The sequence below is a fragment of the Lichenostomus cassidix genome, chromosome 4 (assembly GCF_008360975.1).
Source record: "Lichenostomus cassidix isolate B80296 chromosome 4, HeHo_3.0, whole genome shotgun sequence".
NCBI lineage: Eukaryota > Metazoa > Chordata > Aves > Passeriformes > Meliphagidae > Lichenostomus > Lichenostomus cassidix.
In genome coordinates, this window is record NC_139484.1 from 66,446,815 (window position 1) to 66,462,687 (window position 15,873).

At 53.1% G+C, this 15,873-nt stretch overlaps 2 protein-coding genes across 2 annotated transcripts; both read left to right on the forward strand.

Moving 5' to 3' along the window:
• The first annotated feature begins 1,856 nt into the window (after window positions 1-1,856).
• On the forward strand, window positions 1,857-5,015 carry HMX1 (H6 family homeobox 1). The gene is made up of 2 exons (XM_085059908.1): window positions 1,857-2,664; window positions 4,328-5,015. The coding sequence occupies exons 1-2, from the start codon at window positions 2,409-2,411 to the stop codon at window positions 4,897-4,899; spliced, it is 828 nt and encodes a 275-aa protein (XP_084916034.1). The 5' UTR covers window positions 1,857-2,408; the 3' UTR covers window positions 4,900-5,015.
• A 7,984-nt stretch (window positions 5,016-12,999) lies between these two features.
• On the forward strand, window positions 13,000-15,425 carry LOC146438758 (homeobox protein HMX2-like). Its single transcript, XM_085059909.1, has 2 exons — window positions 13,000-13,262; window positions 13,990-15,425. The coding sequence occupies exons 1-2, from the start codon at window positions 13,052-13,054 to the stop codon at window positions 14,571-14,573; spliced, it is 795 nt and encodes a 264-aa protein (XP_084916035.1). The 5' UTR covers window positions 13,000-13,051; the 3' UTR covers window positions 14,574-15,425.
• Window positions 15,426-15,873: the final 448 nt, after the last annotated feature.

Genomic DNA, 15,873 nt, shown 5'->3' on the forward strand with positions numbered 1-15,873 from the left:
TATTAAACTATTTATTAAACTATTAAACTAAAAAGCAAACTATATTACATAAGTTGCATGATCACACTCTAGGGACACTTAATAAAATATGGTTAGGGAACATAATCCTATATTTTATAGTTACGTATATTGTATATATGATGTATAGAAGCAATCACGGGCCACATTTTTCTCTTTATCCCGGAAAGAACACATGTATTTTCTGAGTCTGCCACTCAAATAGAGCTGAGGGTTTATGGACGAGTAAGAACTATCGGCCAGACTCATATTTCCTATGCAGGAACACGCAGAATGCGCAGAGCATGAAAGTCGTATTGGTTAATGTCACTTCTGTGCAACAAGTGACAAAAGTTCTGTCGCCCGGCTTACAGTTCACTAGACTGCCCTCGATCTCTGCCCAGGTAAGACTGAAATCTGAATGTGCCGCTGTTTATTCCCGCTTTTCCAGAGTCCATTTAAGAGCTCCGGCTGGTTGCATCTTTCTGGAGCCGATATCCCCTTATCTTCTTTCTTCTTTTTTTGTTGTTGTTGTTTTAATTGTTCTTTCAAAAATAGGCCCTAACCTCAAAGATTCTCACTGCCACTCGGGGAAAGGGAGCCAGACGGCCCCTGGAAGGGAGGCCGAGTCCGCTCCGGGCTGCACCCCGGCCCCGCCGGACACTCCCTCCGGGCAGCGAGCGGTGCCCCGTTCGGCAGCGGGGGGGAGGCGGGGCTTGGGACAAGGGGACTTGGCCAGGAGTACCGCAAAGGGGAACAAGGAGGATCCTCCGGCAGAGAGGAAGAGCAGAGGAGGAGAAGAGGATCGACCTGCAGATGAGCATCGCAGGGGCGCCTGTGTACTCACCCAAACCTCCGCGGGTCTCCGGCGTGCGCTCTGGACCGACTCGCCTCTCTACTAACCTGGCTCGCCTGGTCCCGAGGGAATAGGCAGAGGGTAACCCTCCTGCTCCGGTGCCCCGCAGCGAGGGGGACTTTTGTGGGGTTGCTGGGGTCCTTGTCTCAGTGCGGGTTGACTCCAGAGGGTCGGAAAAAGGGGGCAGGGGGAGGACGACTTTACAGCTTCCCACGGAATGGGATTACAGTAAGAACAATGATAAAAAAGTCGTGCTGAAGAGGGGTAACGCCAGGAACCACGGGTTGGGTCCGGGACGGGGCAGTGCATCTCCACTGCCTCCCCGCCCCGGGCCGCGGGAAACAGGGAGACCCGGTCGGCCCCTTCCCCGATGAGCGGGGCTGGCAGTCCTTTTAAATAAACTATACAGACATCGTATCTACATCTATAAAAATATACCCGTATATGTATATGCACATATATAAAGGTAGACAAAACGGACCTCGGGAGACCCCTTACAGGGGAATCCTCTTCTCTTCCCTAGCAGGCACCCTCCCCTCCACCAGGACACCCACTGCCTGCTCACGGGGGCACTCGTCCCTCTGCCACTCTCCCAAAACCGACTCAAACGCCCCAGCCGTGGTCTCCGGGCTGAGGACAAGCTCACCGCTCCGCCGGCAGCCCGCGGGGCCGGAGCAGGCTCTCCGGGCAGCGGAGGGCGCATCTCCTCCGTCCATCGCCGCCGCCGCCACATGAAAGCGCTCGGCGGGGGGTGGGCGGGGGGTGATTATTATTAATTATATTAATGATATTAATATGAGCTCGATGTCCGCGGCGCCGATTGGCTGCCGGGGCTGCCCGCTGAGCCCGCTGCAGCCAATGGGAGGGCGGGGACGTGGAGCGGCCAAGCCCCCCCGGCTGGGCCCGTGTGCCGCGGCCGCCGCAGCCCCCCCCGCACCGGGATTTGCTCCCTAATTGACCTAAATAAGGAGCTCGTGAACGGCGGCCCCGGGGCGGCGCGCACACACACGGACACGCAGAGACACACACGGACACGCAGAGACACACACGGACACACAGACACACGGACACACAGACACACGGACACACACGGACGCGCAGAGACACACACAGACACACGCACAGACGCAGACACACGCACACGCCCGGCAGCGCCCGGCGCCCGCCGCTTCCCCCGCGCAAATCCCATTCGGCTCGGCGCTCCGCCCACCGCAGGAACCCCCCGCTCCTGCCCGCCGTTTAACTCGCATGACATTTTTATTTCGTTATTAGCGTTTTCGCGCAGAATCTGGCGCCTCCGATGGGTTGTCGGGCTGCTTTTTTTTTTTTTTCCTTCCCCGTTCCCTTCCTCTCCTCCCCCTCCCCCCTCCCCTCCTAGCTTGCAGGAAATGATGGCAAACCGCGATCTGAAATGATTACTCCGGAAAAAAACGCTTTTATACCAGGAGAGCATCCACGGGGCTAGGCAGAGGCGAGAGGCGGCCGCGGGGCAGCGGGAAGCCGAGGAGCCAGCCGCCGGCGGAGCCGGGACTCCCTCCCGCAGTTCTCTCCGACGATGCCGGACGAAGCCACGGAGAACGCCGGCTCCACCTCCGCCCGCGTCTCGTCCTTCTTCATCGAGGACCTGCTGGGCACCGAGGGCACGGCGGGCGGCGGGGCGCGGCGGGCGGCGGGCGGCGGGCGCGGGGGTCCGCGCTGCGGGCCGCACTCCCCGCTGCGCCTCGGAGCCCCGGGCTGCCCCCTCCGCGACGCCGCCGTCGGCTGGTACCGCCGGGCGCACGCCGCCTTCCTGGGCTGCGCCAGCCCCGACAGTAAGTCGCCTTTCCCCACCCTTCACCGCCGGGCCCGGCCGGGGCTGGGGGTCGTTCCTGCTCCCCCCGGGGTGGGGGGTGTCCGGGTCCCGCCGCTGCCCCCCGGAGCAGGCCGGAGGGGGATGCACGGAGTGCCCCCGCTGCCCCCGCCCTGCCTCCCCGTTTTCGGCCGCTCGGGGCAAATCTCCGGAAATGCTCCCTGTGTGTCAGGCACCTGGAGCCTCCGCCCCGTTGCCCGAAGTGTAAACAGGGATTTTTGGCTTGCTTGGGGATTTTTTTTTTCTTTCCCTTTTACCCCCTCATCTTTTCCCTTCTCTCTTTTCTCTCTCCCTTTTCTTTTTTTTTTTTTTTTAATTTTTTAAATTATTTTTAAGAGGCAACTCTAGCTTTGTTTTTTCATTTTTCCTTTCTTTTTTTTTTTTTTTTTTTGTTTTGGCTCCCCATCAAGCCGCAAATCTGGGAGCGCCATTTGCCCCAGCAGCGCAGTGGAGAGTTTGGGAAGCCGGGGGAGCAGCTGGGCTCGGTCCCGTCTGGCCCAGCCGCCCCTTCCCGCAGAACCAGCCCCGCTGCCCTCCGCCCGCAGCGCGGCCTCTCTGCAGGGATCCCAAAGGAGAGGGTGCTGGAGCAGGAGCCTGGGTTTGGGGCTGAAGTTAACATATGATAGAGTACATGGGCTGCTATCAGTGGTTATTTACTATTTACTCATAGAAAAACATCATGCCTCGGCGCATCTCTGTGAGCCTGAAGAGATGTCGCGATTGCTCAATAAGGAAAAGAGGCGTGATTCGCAATCCAAATAGTTTATTTTTACAGTAGTGGGTTTATTAGTGTTTTTAATTTCTCTCAAAAGTACATCTAGAAACAGAAAAGTGCTCCAGAAACAACTGGGGTTTTTTCCACCTTTTTTTTTTTTAATTTTCTGTTTTTCCTCTATTCTATAAAGAGTAGGAAACATTTTTTCCCCTTTAAAATTGTCATTGGAAGGCATAGTGCTGGAGACTCCACAGAGATACGTCTCAATACTAGAAAAGTTGTCCCCACCCATTAGCTTTTTGAAGTCCAGAACAATATGAAGTGAATTATTTCTCCTTTACCCCTCTTTGTATACACACAGACGCACTATAATGCTTACTCCTCTCACACAATGTACTTACTCACAAATGTAAGTATATGTGTGTAAATACAGACTTGAGTATATAAATGAGGTCACGTGTATTCGTGTGTATACATACAAATATATATAAAGTATTTACACACTTCAATGCGTATACACGTGTGTGTAAACATACACGGGTACGTTTTGTGATTTGAAAACAGTCTGTGTGTGTTATACACACACAGCAGTGCCTTTAGGTACGTGCGGACATTGAGATGTGTGCACACATAATCAGATAGGAGAGCACGTCCATAGATCAGTATATTTATATATAGAAAACACAGGGTTTGTGTTTCCATACAAGCATGCGTGCGCATGTGTGTATACCCAGAAATATTCGGGAGGTTATCTCAGGAGGCAGAGAAGCGGCAGGAGCTGCTCCTCTCTCCCCGGCCTTGCTCTCCCCGCAGCCGCGCTGTTTCCCCCCGGCGAGCGAGGCGCGGAGCGGGCGGGCTGTGCGATTCCCGTTGCCTCCATCCTGCAGCAGCCCTCTACCTCTCTCCGCAGCCAGCGACCGGGACTCGCCTGAGCTGCCCGAGGAGCCGGCGGAGCGGGCTGGCGGCGGGCGGGCGGCGGCGAGAGGCCCGGCGGGCGGGCGGCCCGGGCCCGGCGGCAGAGAGGAGGAGGAGGAGCGCGGCGAGGAGCAGGGGGAGCCGGAGCAGCGCGCCGCCGGCCGCAAGAAGAAGACGCGCACGGTGTTCAGCCGCAGCCAGGTGTTCCAGCTGGAGTCCACCTTCGATGTGAAGCGCTACCTGAGCAGCTCCGAGCGGGCCGGGCTGGCCGCCTCGCTGCACCTCACCGAGACGCAGGTGAAGATCTGGTTCCAGAACCGCCGCAACAAGTGGAAGCGGCAGCTGGCCGCAGACCTGGAAGCGGCCAACCTCTCCCACGCCGCCCAAAGGATAGTGCGGGTCCCCATTTTGTACCACGAGAACTCGCCGGCGAGCGCCTTGGGCTTCACCCTGCCGCACATGTCGCCCCCCTTGGTGGGCTTCTCCAGCGGCGTCAGCTACCCCCTAGGCACCTTTCCCGCCGCCTCCCTCCCTTTCCTACGGTCGCAGATGACAGGACTCGTCTGAGCGCCCACCTCTGCAGGGACCGCGGCCCCCTCGCCCCCTCCCTCGGCTTCCAGCTCCACCCCCCTTCCTCCACGGACTTTTTATTTTCAACTTACACGTTTCTTGATTTTCTGCTTTTTGACTTTTTTTTTTTTTTTTTTTCAAACGTGCAATAAACTTACTTTTGGGGTAAACTCGGAGCGACGTGCGGCAGCCGGGGGGAGCCGAAAGGACTGCGGAGACCCCAGCCGCGCACCGGGATCAGGTCAGCGGGGCTCCCACCGCCGCGCATCCAAAGAAAATCCAGCCCCGTGGCAGCGGCAAAACCCTCACGGCCTCCCCGCCTTGGGGGTGACACAGACCGGCGTTTCCCGGGGGGCAACAGACTCCCCCGACCCTTCCTCTTGCGAGCCGCGGAGCTGCCGAGCGCGATACGAATGTACGAGCAGCCGGCGCTTTCCTGCCCGCCGCCCCCTCCCCACGGGCGGCCAAGCCTCGGGGCTCCGCGGCGGTCCAGAGACCTTCCCCGGGACCTCTGGTGCCCCGGGCCAGCGCTCCTGCCGGGGAAACCTTGAAGTGTCCCCGCTGGCCAGCAGCTTTCCGTGCAGAGGGGGGAACCCTGCTGATCCCGGCCTCCAGCAGCTTCTCCAGGGCCCTTTGTTTTAGCCACTTAATTCGTACAGATCCCCTTCCCATTGTTACTCTCATTTCCATACTACCAACACCCAAGCATGTGCTGGTGCCCCCCTGGTCCTTTTCGATGCAGGAGTTTTGATTTGAAACAACTCGAAGGAAAATTGTTGGAAAGAATTCGCCCTGCTGAAATCCGAGCTGTGAGGATTTGGTTTCTTTGTTTTCGTTTTCTTTCCCTGACAAATTATTGGCTAAAATACACGGTTTTATACATATGTATATGTAATTCGACATACTGTATTTTACAAGTGGATTTGCCACTTTTTTTTCGGTCTCCTGAAGAGGTTGAGCAAAGCGCACCTCGGCTTGTCTGTCTCTTACGGGATCAGTTTGTGTAATCGATTAATAATTCACTGGCAATTTAAAAGGAAGGAAAGAAAAATAATCAGATGGGAACAGACTGGGGAGCTGTATGGCTGGTTATGCAAGCGAACCTGTAACGTGATATTATATGAAGTATTATGCATGCCAATTTATTGTTTTCCTTTAATAATTGTTTTATTTCCCCCCTCCTACCCACTGCTAAAATGGATTTCGGGACTATCATTGTTTTTCTAAAAGTTTGAATTTCTTTTTCCAAATATTAAGGGGGAAATGACCTTATAAAACTCAGCCTTGGTGAAAAGCTTCGATCAAGCTTCGATCCTACATTCTAGGGCATAATCAGCTGCAATTGAACCAACCAGCTCGTAGCACTCGGTGTCCCTGCAGGGAAGGCCAGCTCCTGGATCTGCTGGGGAACGTGCATGCGGATCTGTCTCCAGCGAAGGAAGGGCGATCTAATTCTTACTATTTCCTACGCTTTTCATTACAATTGGAGCAATCTTATTTTTTGTGCTTATGAAATTGATCGGCGAGGTGTGGCGGAGCTTCAGTTTTGATACAAAACTTGAGAAGAACGGTCAGGGGCGGACTGCAACCTCAACACAGTTTTGGGCTTTCCCTCGCCTTTTTAATTTTTTTCCTCTTTCATTTTTGCTTCTTTTTTTTTCTTTTTTTTTCCTTTTTTTTCTTTTCTTTTTTTTTTTTTCTTTCTTTCTTTTTTTTTTTTTCCCTCTGCTTTGGCCTGAAATATGGCTTTGGGCACCAGTCTGTACAGTTGAAGTCAGGACGTTGCAAGCCTCAAAACGACTCGAGCACTACATATATGTGTATACACACACACACATATATATATATATATATAAATATATATATACACATGTTCCTGAGAAAAGTACTTGATTGCCCGGATACTGGTTTCAACTTAAGCCCCGTTTCTGGAAAATGTTGTCTTTCTTTTTCTTCTTCTTTTTTTTTTCTTCTTCTTATTTTTTTTTTTCCTTCAACTGCTGCTGATCTCGCTCTGAAATCTCCGGACATATTCTCCAGCCGTTTTTTTTGGCATATCCGTCAAACACCTGAATTTGAGACGAAAACTTCTAAAGCCTGGTCCCCGAGCGGTGTAAGACGGGCCGGGAAGTGGCGAAGTTGGGGCAGTCGGTGCCCCAGACGGGACCCGCCGGCAGCGGGTTGGACTTCAGCTTTTTCGTGCCAGAGGAGGTGACTTGGGACCATGTTTTTTCCTCAGGGCGCAAGCACTTGATTCTGATGTAATTCAAAGCCGGCTGCCCCTGGAAGAAAGCGGCCAGACCGTTTTTCCCGTCATATTCAGCTCCCCAGACCTCCCAGTGTTTCCTACTGGAGTAAAATCCTGACTCACTACAGTCATATCAGAGTAGATTGTAATCCAACGAGAAATTTAACACGCCTGCCACTCTCCACATGCCTTTTCTTTGGAGTAACATATGAGATTATTATACTTCTGATTCTACTAAATATTCTTTTCTTGAAGTTAAGGAACTGGCAGGGCTAAATGATCAATCGGATTTTTAAAATGTGTTTTGACATTAGTATGTTTGTTTTTTAAAGATGTGCTGATTATATCAATAAACAGATTTTTTTCATACACTGTATTTGTAACTTATGATCATGGTAAAATATTAAAAGGTGCAAGACGTTAAATCATCTAAGAAAAAGTGCTTACTTATGCCTTATTCTGTACATGCAGAAAATGATTTATAGTGGCTTATTAAAAGTACGTGCTGAAAGTAGGAACATATACACCTCAGGTTTCTTCACCTAGCAGCTTTTTCAATGATACGTTTCCCTGTACCTGATGGTAGGAAACTTCTGCAGGATGCAGAGAAACACCTAGCAACAGATGTATGTGCACTGACTATTTAAAAATAGGCAAACCCCCCTAGACCAAAACAACCACGCCTACCCCTCAAATCAGGACAGCAAATTCCTCACAGTTTTCTTCTTCTTGTGTATTTTTTATTAAACAAACAAAAAATATAAGGGTCGCTCTTTATGCTGCTTCTGCAAACAGAAAGCTCTAAGAAAAATGCTGATGGACTTTAAAGCTCCAAGTACTTTTGCAAAGGCTCTTTGCGACATATAGAGACATACGTTGCTGCTTTATAGATCAAAGCGACCTCAGAATAGCTTTAAAATAAATCCAGTTATAGTACAGCTGTAATATTATTATGCAGCATAAATCCTTGTCTGTTGACATTTATTTAATGAATGTTGCTACAACAGCTTAGCTAGATGGCACTCCAGAGGCGAGGCAAAGGAAAACCTTGCCAGATTACTCACAAGGACAACTTGTGTTTATTGGACGCTAATAAAAATAATCGGTGATTTTTTTTTTTTAAGCAAAGCAAACGACAATAGAAATGAAATCTAAACTGCCCTTCTGAAATAAATTCCTAGTGTAGCTGCAGTAAGACCTTATTATTAATTACACTTTAAATGAAAATGATCGATATGCTGGAAAGCACCTTGTTAAATGGCTACTTTGCAAATGGTTCATTGCTCACCGGCTTGAGATGGCCCATAACTTTGCTCGTAGGCACGAGTCTAAAATATTAATGCAAATCAATACTTGATAAATCTCATAGGTGCGTGCTGGCTCCACTGTTCAACAATATATTTGGATCGATTCTTACTTTTTTTCTTTTCCACTGCATTATCTTGGAATAGTCTGTCTGTGCCCTGTGCCAACGTGTCCCGCGCTCGCCATCGATCGGAGAGAGACTTCTCTAGACCAGCGGACTCGCAGTGTTTAGGGCTGTCAGCCTCAAATTAGATCCAGGCAATATTCTGATATTTCCCTTCCCATTCCAAACGAATGTAACTTTATGGAGGATGTCTTAATGCCTCATTTAACTATCCTGAGTTTCTCAACTCTGCTTAGGGTTTAATTTCTATGTAGTGAGATACAATAATGTCTATTCAAAAAGATATAAATGAAAATTTAGATGTGCACCTAAAATTTAAATTTTTTTCTCTTCTTTTCTTTTCTTTTCTTTTCTTTTCTTTTCTTTTCTTTTCTTTTCTTTTCTTCTCTTCTCTTCTCTTCTCTTCTCTTCTCTCTTTTCTTTTCTTTTCTTTTCTTTTCTTTTCTTTTCTTTTCTTTTCTTTTCCTTTTCTTTTCTTTTCTTTTCTTTTCTTTTCTTTTCTTTTCTTTTCTTTTCTTTTCTTTTCTTTTCTTTTCTTTTCTTTTCTTTTCTTTTCTTCTTTCCCTTTCCCTTTCCCTTTCCCTTTCCTCTTTAGCAATTTCTGTCTGCTGAACAGTCGGGAATTACTAGCCTTAATCGGAAATCCCCTCCAGGATTTTTCCACAGGTATCAAGCACAGAGTCCGGAGGAAGGCGATTTAACTGAGGACTCTGAACTGACCTCAGCTCAGAGGGAAACAAAGTTTCGAATAGGGATGCTCTGTCCCTGGGTCACAGCGTAGCCCTATCCGCCTGTGCCCCGACACCCCTTGGGCTGGAGCAATCCTCTGAGCGTGCCCAGCTCCCCAGAAAAGCCTGTTCCTGTGTGACACTTGTAGCTGCCTTCCTGGGACACTCCAGGGAGAGTTGCTTTCCAGCTAGTGATACCGTTTTCTCTGCCCTCCCTCCCCGGGATGCTCGGCGCAGGAGAGGGATGTCCCTGCTGCCCCAAAGCTCTGCCTGCAATCGGCAATTCATCTCTAGCCTCTGCTGAACAGCTGAAATGACTTTTATTTAGGGACCAGCAGCGCCAAGGTGCCCAAACCCGCCTAGTGATTTTAATGAACTTTTCAGACAGCGTTTCTGTTCCGGATCCACTGGCCCGGGCTGTGCCGTGTGAGAGCATCGGAGATGCTTTAAAGACGGCTGCGGGTTGCCTGTGTGTCCGCAGTTGCAGTTTTATTTGCAAGGGGGTGTGAAACCCAGGGAGGGACTGTTTTACTCTCGAGTACATTGGGGGATAAACCAAGCTCGATTCCGTAAACCAAGCAAAACTACTCTCTGGCGTTTCTGTGCCATCTAATCAGATTTCGTTTCCATCAGGTTTAGAGTAAGAGACTTTTTGTGCTCTGAGCTAAAATGGAAATATAGATATTTATGTCGAGTGATTTCTGGTAAAAAGCTTTCCCAGGTGAAAGGTTTCCACTCTGCACGATGTTAGCTTCTAGGATTATCCTATTAAAAGGAAAAGGTTCGCTCTTCGTGCCCTGCCGCTGTGCGGTACCGGCCTCCGTGTCCTCACACGTCCCGGACAACGAGGTGCTTCACGAATAACATCCAGATGAAGCATGGGTTGAAGAAGTACCAGTGTTGGGAAATCTCTACCTTTTGTAGGAAAAACTGTTGCTTGCAATCCCTGTCGGAGCCCGGGAGTGAATCGCGATGGTGTGGAGTGGACTGAGGGGGACTAGCGGCTCGGGACTCCCTCTCTGGCCTCTCTGACCCCAGAGCTCTTTGCTGGCTCTGATCCTCGCAGAAACCGAGGGCTATGGCCAGAGCCGCCCCTGCCCACGGCCGACCCCACACGAATCTCTTCCCGGGACTGCTCCACGCGTCCCGGGAGCCATTCAATGGGAAAAGCCCCTGAATTTTGGGCAGGACTCTCGCTCCTCGGCCCCGTCGGACACTGTTCCCCACATTAACTCTGGGTCAAACGAGGGGCGGGGGCTCGGACTGTGTTGCTGGGAGTAGGGCTCGGGGATTCCGCTGCCTTCCCCCGCGGCAGCCTCCGCAGGAGGGCACTTTGCAGGAGGTTTGGGTTGCGCAGGACACGCTCTACCTGTTGGTCTTTACTTTTCCTGAAGATGAGGGCGATCTAGCAGAGAGCCTGAGGAGCCCTGTGTGGATCTGGCTTGCAGAACTCGCTGCAGGTGAACCCCGGAGCTCCCCTGCTCCAATCCTCTTGTGGCCAGTGAATTGATTCCAACTTGCCCCGGTGGCTGAAGAGATCCAGCTCTGAAACGTGCTCCCTGTGCACGAAGTTAGTCGGGGAAAAAAAAAAAACCCAACCAAAAACGGTTTTGAAAAGTGGCCAAATGGGGCTGGGGAAGGATGACAGACCTTTCCCAGCGGGGTGTTACCGAGCTGGGCTTGGACTGCTCAGGGAGTGGAGGGGGCGGCAGTGAAAAAAAGATCGGGTGACGAAACTTATCTCTCCTTCTTCACTTTCCTCTTTATTTCTGTCTTCTTCAAGTTTTCCTTTTTCTTCCAAGGAAGTGTCTTCTAGGAAAATACACTGAGTCAAGGCATTCGCATTTTCAGACGGATTTGTATTTTTTTTTCTTTTTTGGAGCTAGAAGGGAAATGGTTTGCAGCAAGAACAGATATATGAGCACCTGGGACGTGTCTCACTCACAGACAGCAGGAAGGGAGGCCGAGACAGGAACGCAAAGAGCTACCCGACCTGGCACTCAAGTCTCTCATGCTCCTAGTTTTACCATATCAGACCGAATTTCTTAAATTATATTTTCAGCTGCTTCTTCGCATTTTCTGCCTCTCTACCTCCGCCTTTCCCTCGGCCCTTCCCTCGCTGTCTCTTAAGTGGATATTTTGCTCTGATAAAACCATCAGTTCGTATAGGCGACTGCAAGACAAATGCAACAGTTTGGGCATTTGGCCAATAATCATGTTGGTGGAAGATAGATATATTTCTTTTTCAGCTCGTAGAAAATGTGCAGCTCTCCAGCAGACGGCTGCATTAAAATTTGAGTGTATTCATAAAGTGAAAATAAAATCATGAAAAAGGGCTGAAACCCTCTCTCTCAGGTACCAGTGCGTTAAAGATTAACGCAGTCCAGAGCCTTAAGATGCCCTGATTTTAGCTCAAGGAACCTCTGGCATCACAATATTTAAAAGCCTGTAGCACTTCTATTGTCAACTCTTTTTCAAGGGCTTCTCGCTTGCCCTCAGCAGTTTTCGTGGTGGAAACCCCCGAGATTCGGGCTAAAAGCTCTCTTAAAAAGCTAGTTGGAAGCATTTCCCCGGCTTTACACAGGGTTTCCCTGAGATCCACAACTGATGGCGGCTCTAAAATCGCTGGACGTCCTGCCTCGAGTAGTGCAAACGGGTTTTAAAACGTTGCAGTGCTGGGAGGTGGTGGGAAGCAAAAGTTCTCGAGATAACCCAGAAACACACCGATCCTTCCCCAGGTTCCACAGCTCAGGTGAACGCTTCTCCATCTCCCAAAGGCACACCCTGGAGTACTCACACAGCCTCACGCAGCCGGCCAGCACTTTCTCATTTGAAAGCTGCCGAAGGGCTCTGCTGACCCGCGGGCAGGAGGGGGCGATGTAGAGGGGATGGCGTGAGGTGTCGGGGAGTGTGTGGAAGTTACGTGTGGATTTTGGGGTGGCCTGACACCACGGGGCTCCTTGGAAGGAAAAGAGCTCTTCTCCCCAGGGGAACCATGCGTACTCAGTCTGAGGATCTGGCTGTATGACTACTCTTTCAGAGAGTACTCTACCCCACTCCCGAACAGCGGCACGGACAATCTGCAGCAAATGCCAGCAGCAGACTGCCTGCGGTGGTGCCAGGTGCTGTACAAACACAGGGAAGGGATTCGCGGCTCCCAGCTTCCCCTTTCCCTCCTTCCGTCTCTGACTGCCATCACTGTTTTTCCTCATCGGACTCCGCCTCATTCCCTGATCTTATTTCCAATCTTCTCCCTCCGTTCTTCTCCTTCAATCCAGAGATCACGGTTCTGCCATCCCACCTCCTCTTCGCCTTTGCCGTGGGCTCTGGCTCTGCCTTCCCTCCGCCCACTTACAGCGAAGGGCCCAGGCAGGAGGGCAGTCAGCCCTGCGCTGCCGCGGCTGCCCAGGGCACCTTTTCGGGACACCTCGCCGTGCTCCCCGCCCCTCCCTTCCTCCCCGCTTCCCTCTAGTCCCTCTTCTTTTCCTTCCCCCTCTCCTCTCTGCATCCTCCCCTCCCTCTTTCTCTTCCCTGCACCGCTCCCCCCGTCCTCAGTCCTTTGGCTCCCTCTAGCTCCATCCCCTCCCTCCGCCGCCCCGACCCCTCCTCCTACCCGTACCCATCCTTCCCCCCGCCCCGGCTGCCGCTGCCGCCCTCCCGCCGCCGCCAGTGCTGCGGCTCAGCTCGGCTCGGCGCGGTTCGGCTCGGCCACGCTCGGCTGGGACGCGCTCGGCTCTCCGCGCCATGGTGCAGCTCGGGAGCGGCCGCCGAGCCCCACCGGCCCCGGCCGCTCCGCCGGCCTTCAGCATCGACAGCATCCTGCAGCCCGGCCCCCGCCGCCCGGCCCGGGAGCAGGGCAGAGCCCGCTGCGCGCTGCCGGAGGAAGAGGAAGAGGAGGAAGAGGAGGGAGAAGGGTCTGAGGAGCAAGACCCCAGTAAAGGCTGCAGCGACTCGGGTACGGAGCCAGCAGCCGCCTCAGGCTGTCCCGCACGTCGGGTCGCAGTCGTGCCCCCGCCCAGGCGGTACCTGGGCACCCCCAGTGCCGCCAGGCCGGGCCCGCCGACACTCGGACACGGACACGGACACGAACACGCGAATCCGGACCCAGACACGCACACACAAACACAAACACAGACACACAAACACAGACACAGACACAGACACAGACACAGACACAGACACACAAACACAAACACAAACACAAACACAAACACAAACACAAACACAGAAAGGCACACACACACACACACACGCAGCCACAGACACGCACACACGAATATAGACTCGCACACACACACACGGACACGCAGACACTGACACAGACACGCGCTCGCAGGAGGAAGGGAGGCTCCGCGGGCGGACTCGGGGACATGCCGCCGCACACGCACCAACCTGCTTCCAGGGTGTTGTGCCGCGCTCCCGGCCTCCTGGGGCTGCCTGTCCCGTGCCCAGGAGCCCCTCACTTCCCTGTCGTACAGCTGGCAGAGGGATTTCCTTGGATCCTTATGGAAGCGCCTCATCCTTCTTCTCCCCTCTGGAGGGTGTGGGACCGCGGCCAGCCCTCGGCAGCCCCCTCCCCATCCTGTCCCCCACCCTCTCCCTGCGCTCCGCCGGGCCGTGCGTGCATGCGGGGCGGGGGCGCGGGCGGCGGCGGGGACTGATGCTGTGCTTTTCCCTTGCAGGCAGCGAGTCCCGCCGGCTCCGGGCAGAAGGGACGCGCTGCGGCCTCCGCCGCGAGGGCAGGGATGCGGGGTCACCGCTCCCCACGGAGGGGCTACGCGTCCCCCGGCAGCCGCCGCCGCGAGAGGCTGGGGGCTGCGGCGCGGAGAATGGCAGATCATCGGCGGCGGGAGGCAGGAAGAAGACGAGGACCATCTTCTCCAAGAGCCAGGTGTTCCAGCTGGAGTCCACTTTCGATGTGAAGCGCTACCTGAGCAGCTCCGAGCGGGCCGGGCTGGCGGCCGCTCTGCACCTCACCGAGACGCAGGTGAAGATCTGGTTCCAGAACCGCCGCAACAAGCTCAAGAGACAAATGTCGTCCGAGCCCGAGGGCCAGGGGCCGGGGCCGGCAGAGCCCCCGGGGGAGCCGCAGCCCCCCACTGCGGCCGCGGCTCTCTCCTTTCCGTCCCTCTACAAGGACAGCCCCCTGCTCAGTCGCTGCTTGCTGCCGCTGCCTTTTCCCCTGCTCTGCCCGGGCAGCGCCATCCCCTACCTCTGCCTCCCCGGGCCGGGCAAACACTTCAGCCTTGTGGACGGGGACGTATAGCCTCTTCCCCGGCCCCCGACCTTCCCTTGCCGGGGGCCGCCCCGATTTTATTTATGACCCCTCTGTGCCGGTGGAGGGTCCGTCTTCGCCACAGCAGCCCTCCGGCCCACGGAAGGGCAGCCCGCGCTCCCCCCACGCGTGTCCGTGGGCTGCCGACACCTTGCTAAAGCTCGGAAGGGCGCTGCCAACACGCCCTCCCTCTTGCAGAGCTTTTTCTGTGGCCAGGACGGAGGAGATAACACGGAGCCACCAAAGAAACCCGGACGTGCTCTGCCTGCCTCCTTTCCAAATTATCCCTTTCCCGTTTCACAGGAGAGCCGATGCTCTGCCTCAGTCCCTGGGGATTGTGTCCCCGCGTCTGTCCCACGGGTCGTGGCGCTGGCTCTGCCCTGAACGGAGTCACGTTTAACACAGATTGGTAAAGGCGAAGGCCTCTCTGTGCTCTGTCTCAAATTCTCTGCCTCTAATTTCCCTGAGTAGCTTCTCCTCATCTTTAACATTATCAAAATGTAGACACCTTTCCTCAGACCTGGCTCTTAAACTGTGACTTTCCTGATTTTTTCTTCTTCGGAAGAAACAGCTCAAGCTCTCTCACACTTTTTTTGTGCTAACTTGTTCTCAGACTGGGGCTTGTGTGATGTTTTTACAGAACAAGACTAGCTGTCTCTTGTGCTAATCCCACCCTCCCGAAATCTCGTGGGACGGTTTTACCTCCTATCTCGGAGTGAAAATGTGGGGTTTAAAAATTTTTATATATATATATATTTGCAAACGCTTTTGTCGTCCTTTGGTTTCTAAGTTCTCAAGCTTTATATCCCAGGGTTGGAAATAAATCTTTTCAGAAAGCTGCAATGCCTGCCTTTTCAATAGTCACTGCTAGGTAGTATCAAAGGAAAGATATTTCCTAGAGGGCATCGACGGCTTTTATTCTAAAAATAAAGAGCAAAACCACAACCGTGGCATTACGAAATTCACCCTTGCACTCGCGAATGGCAACTTACTGAGTTTCCCAGTGGGGAAAAAAGCGCCATAGCTGTTTCAGCTAGATAAGAGGGGGTTTTCTTTACTTTTCCTACTCTTCTTCCGCTTGTCTTTCCGTGGGCAGCTGATGCAGATGCACAGGGATCCCCCAGCCCAGCGAGGGGACCCCTGCTCAGGCAAATCCCGCTGCTCGGGGCGCTGCCAGGTTCGCTCCCAGCCGGGGAGGTGCCGCAGCCGGGAGCCGCTCCCGGCGCCAGCCGAACTCGGGAAAGAGGCTTTCCGCGGCTCCCTGGAGTTTTCTCGCCGTTGAGGTGATCTA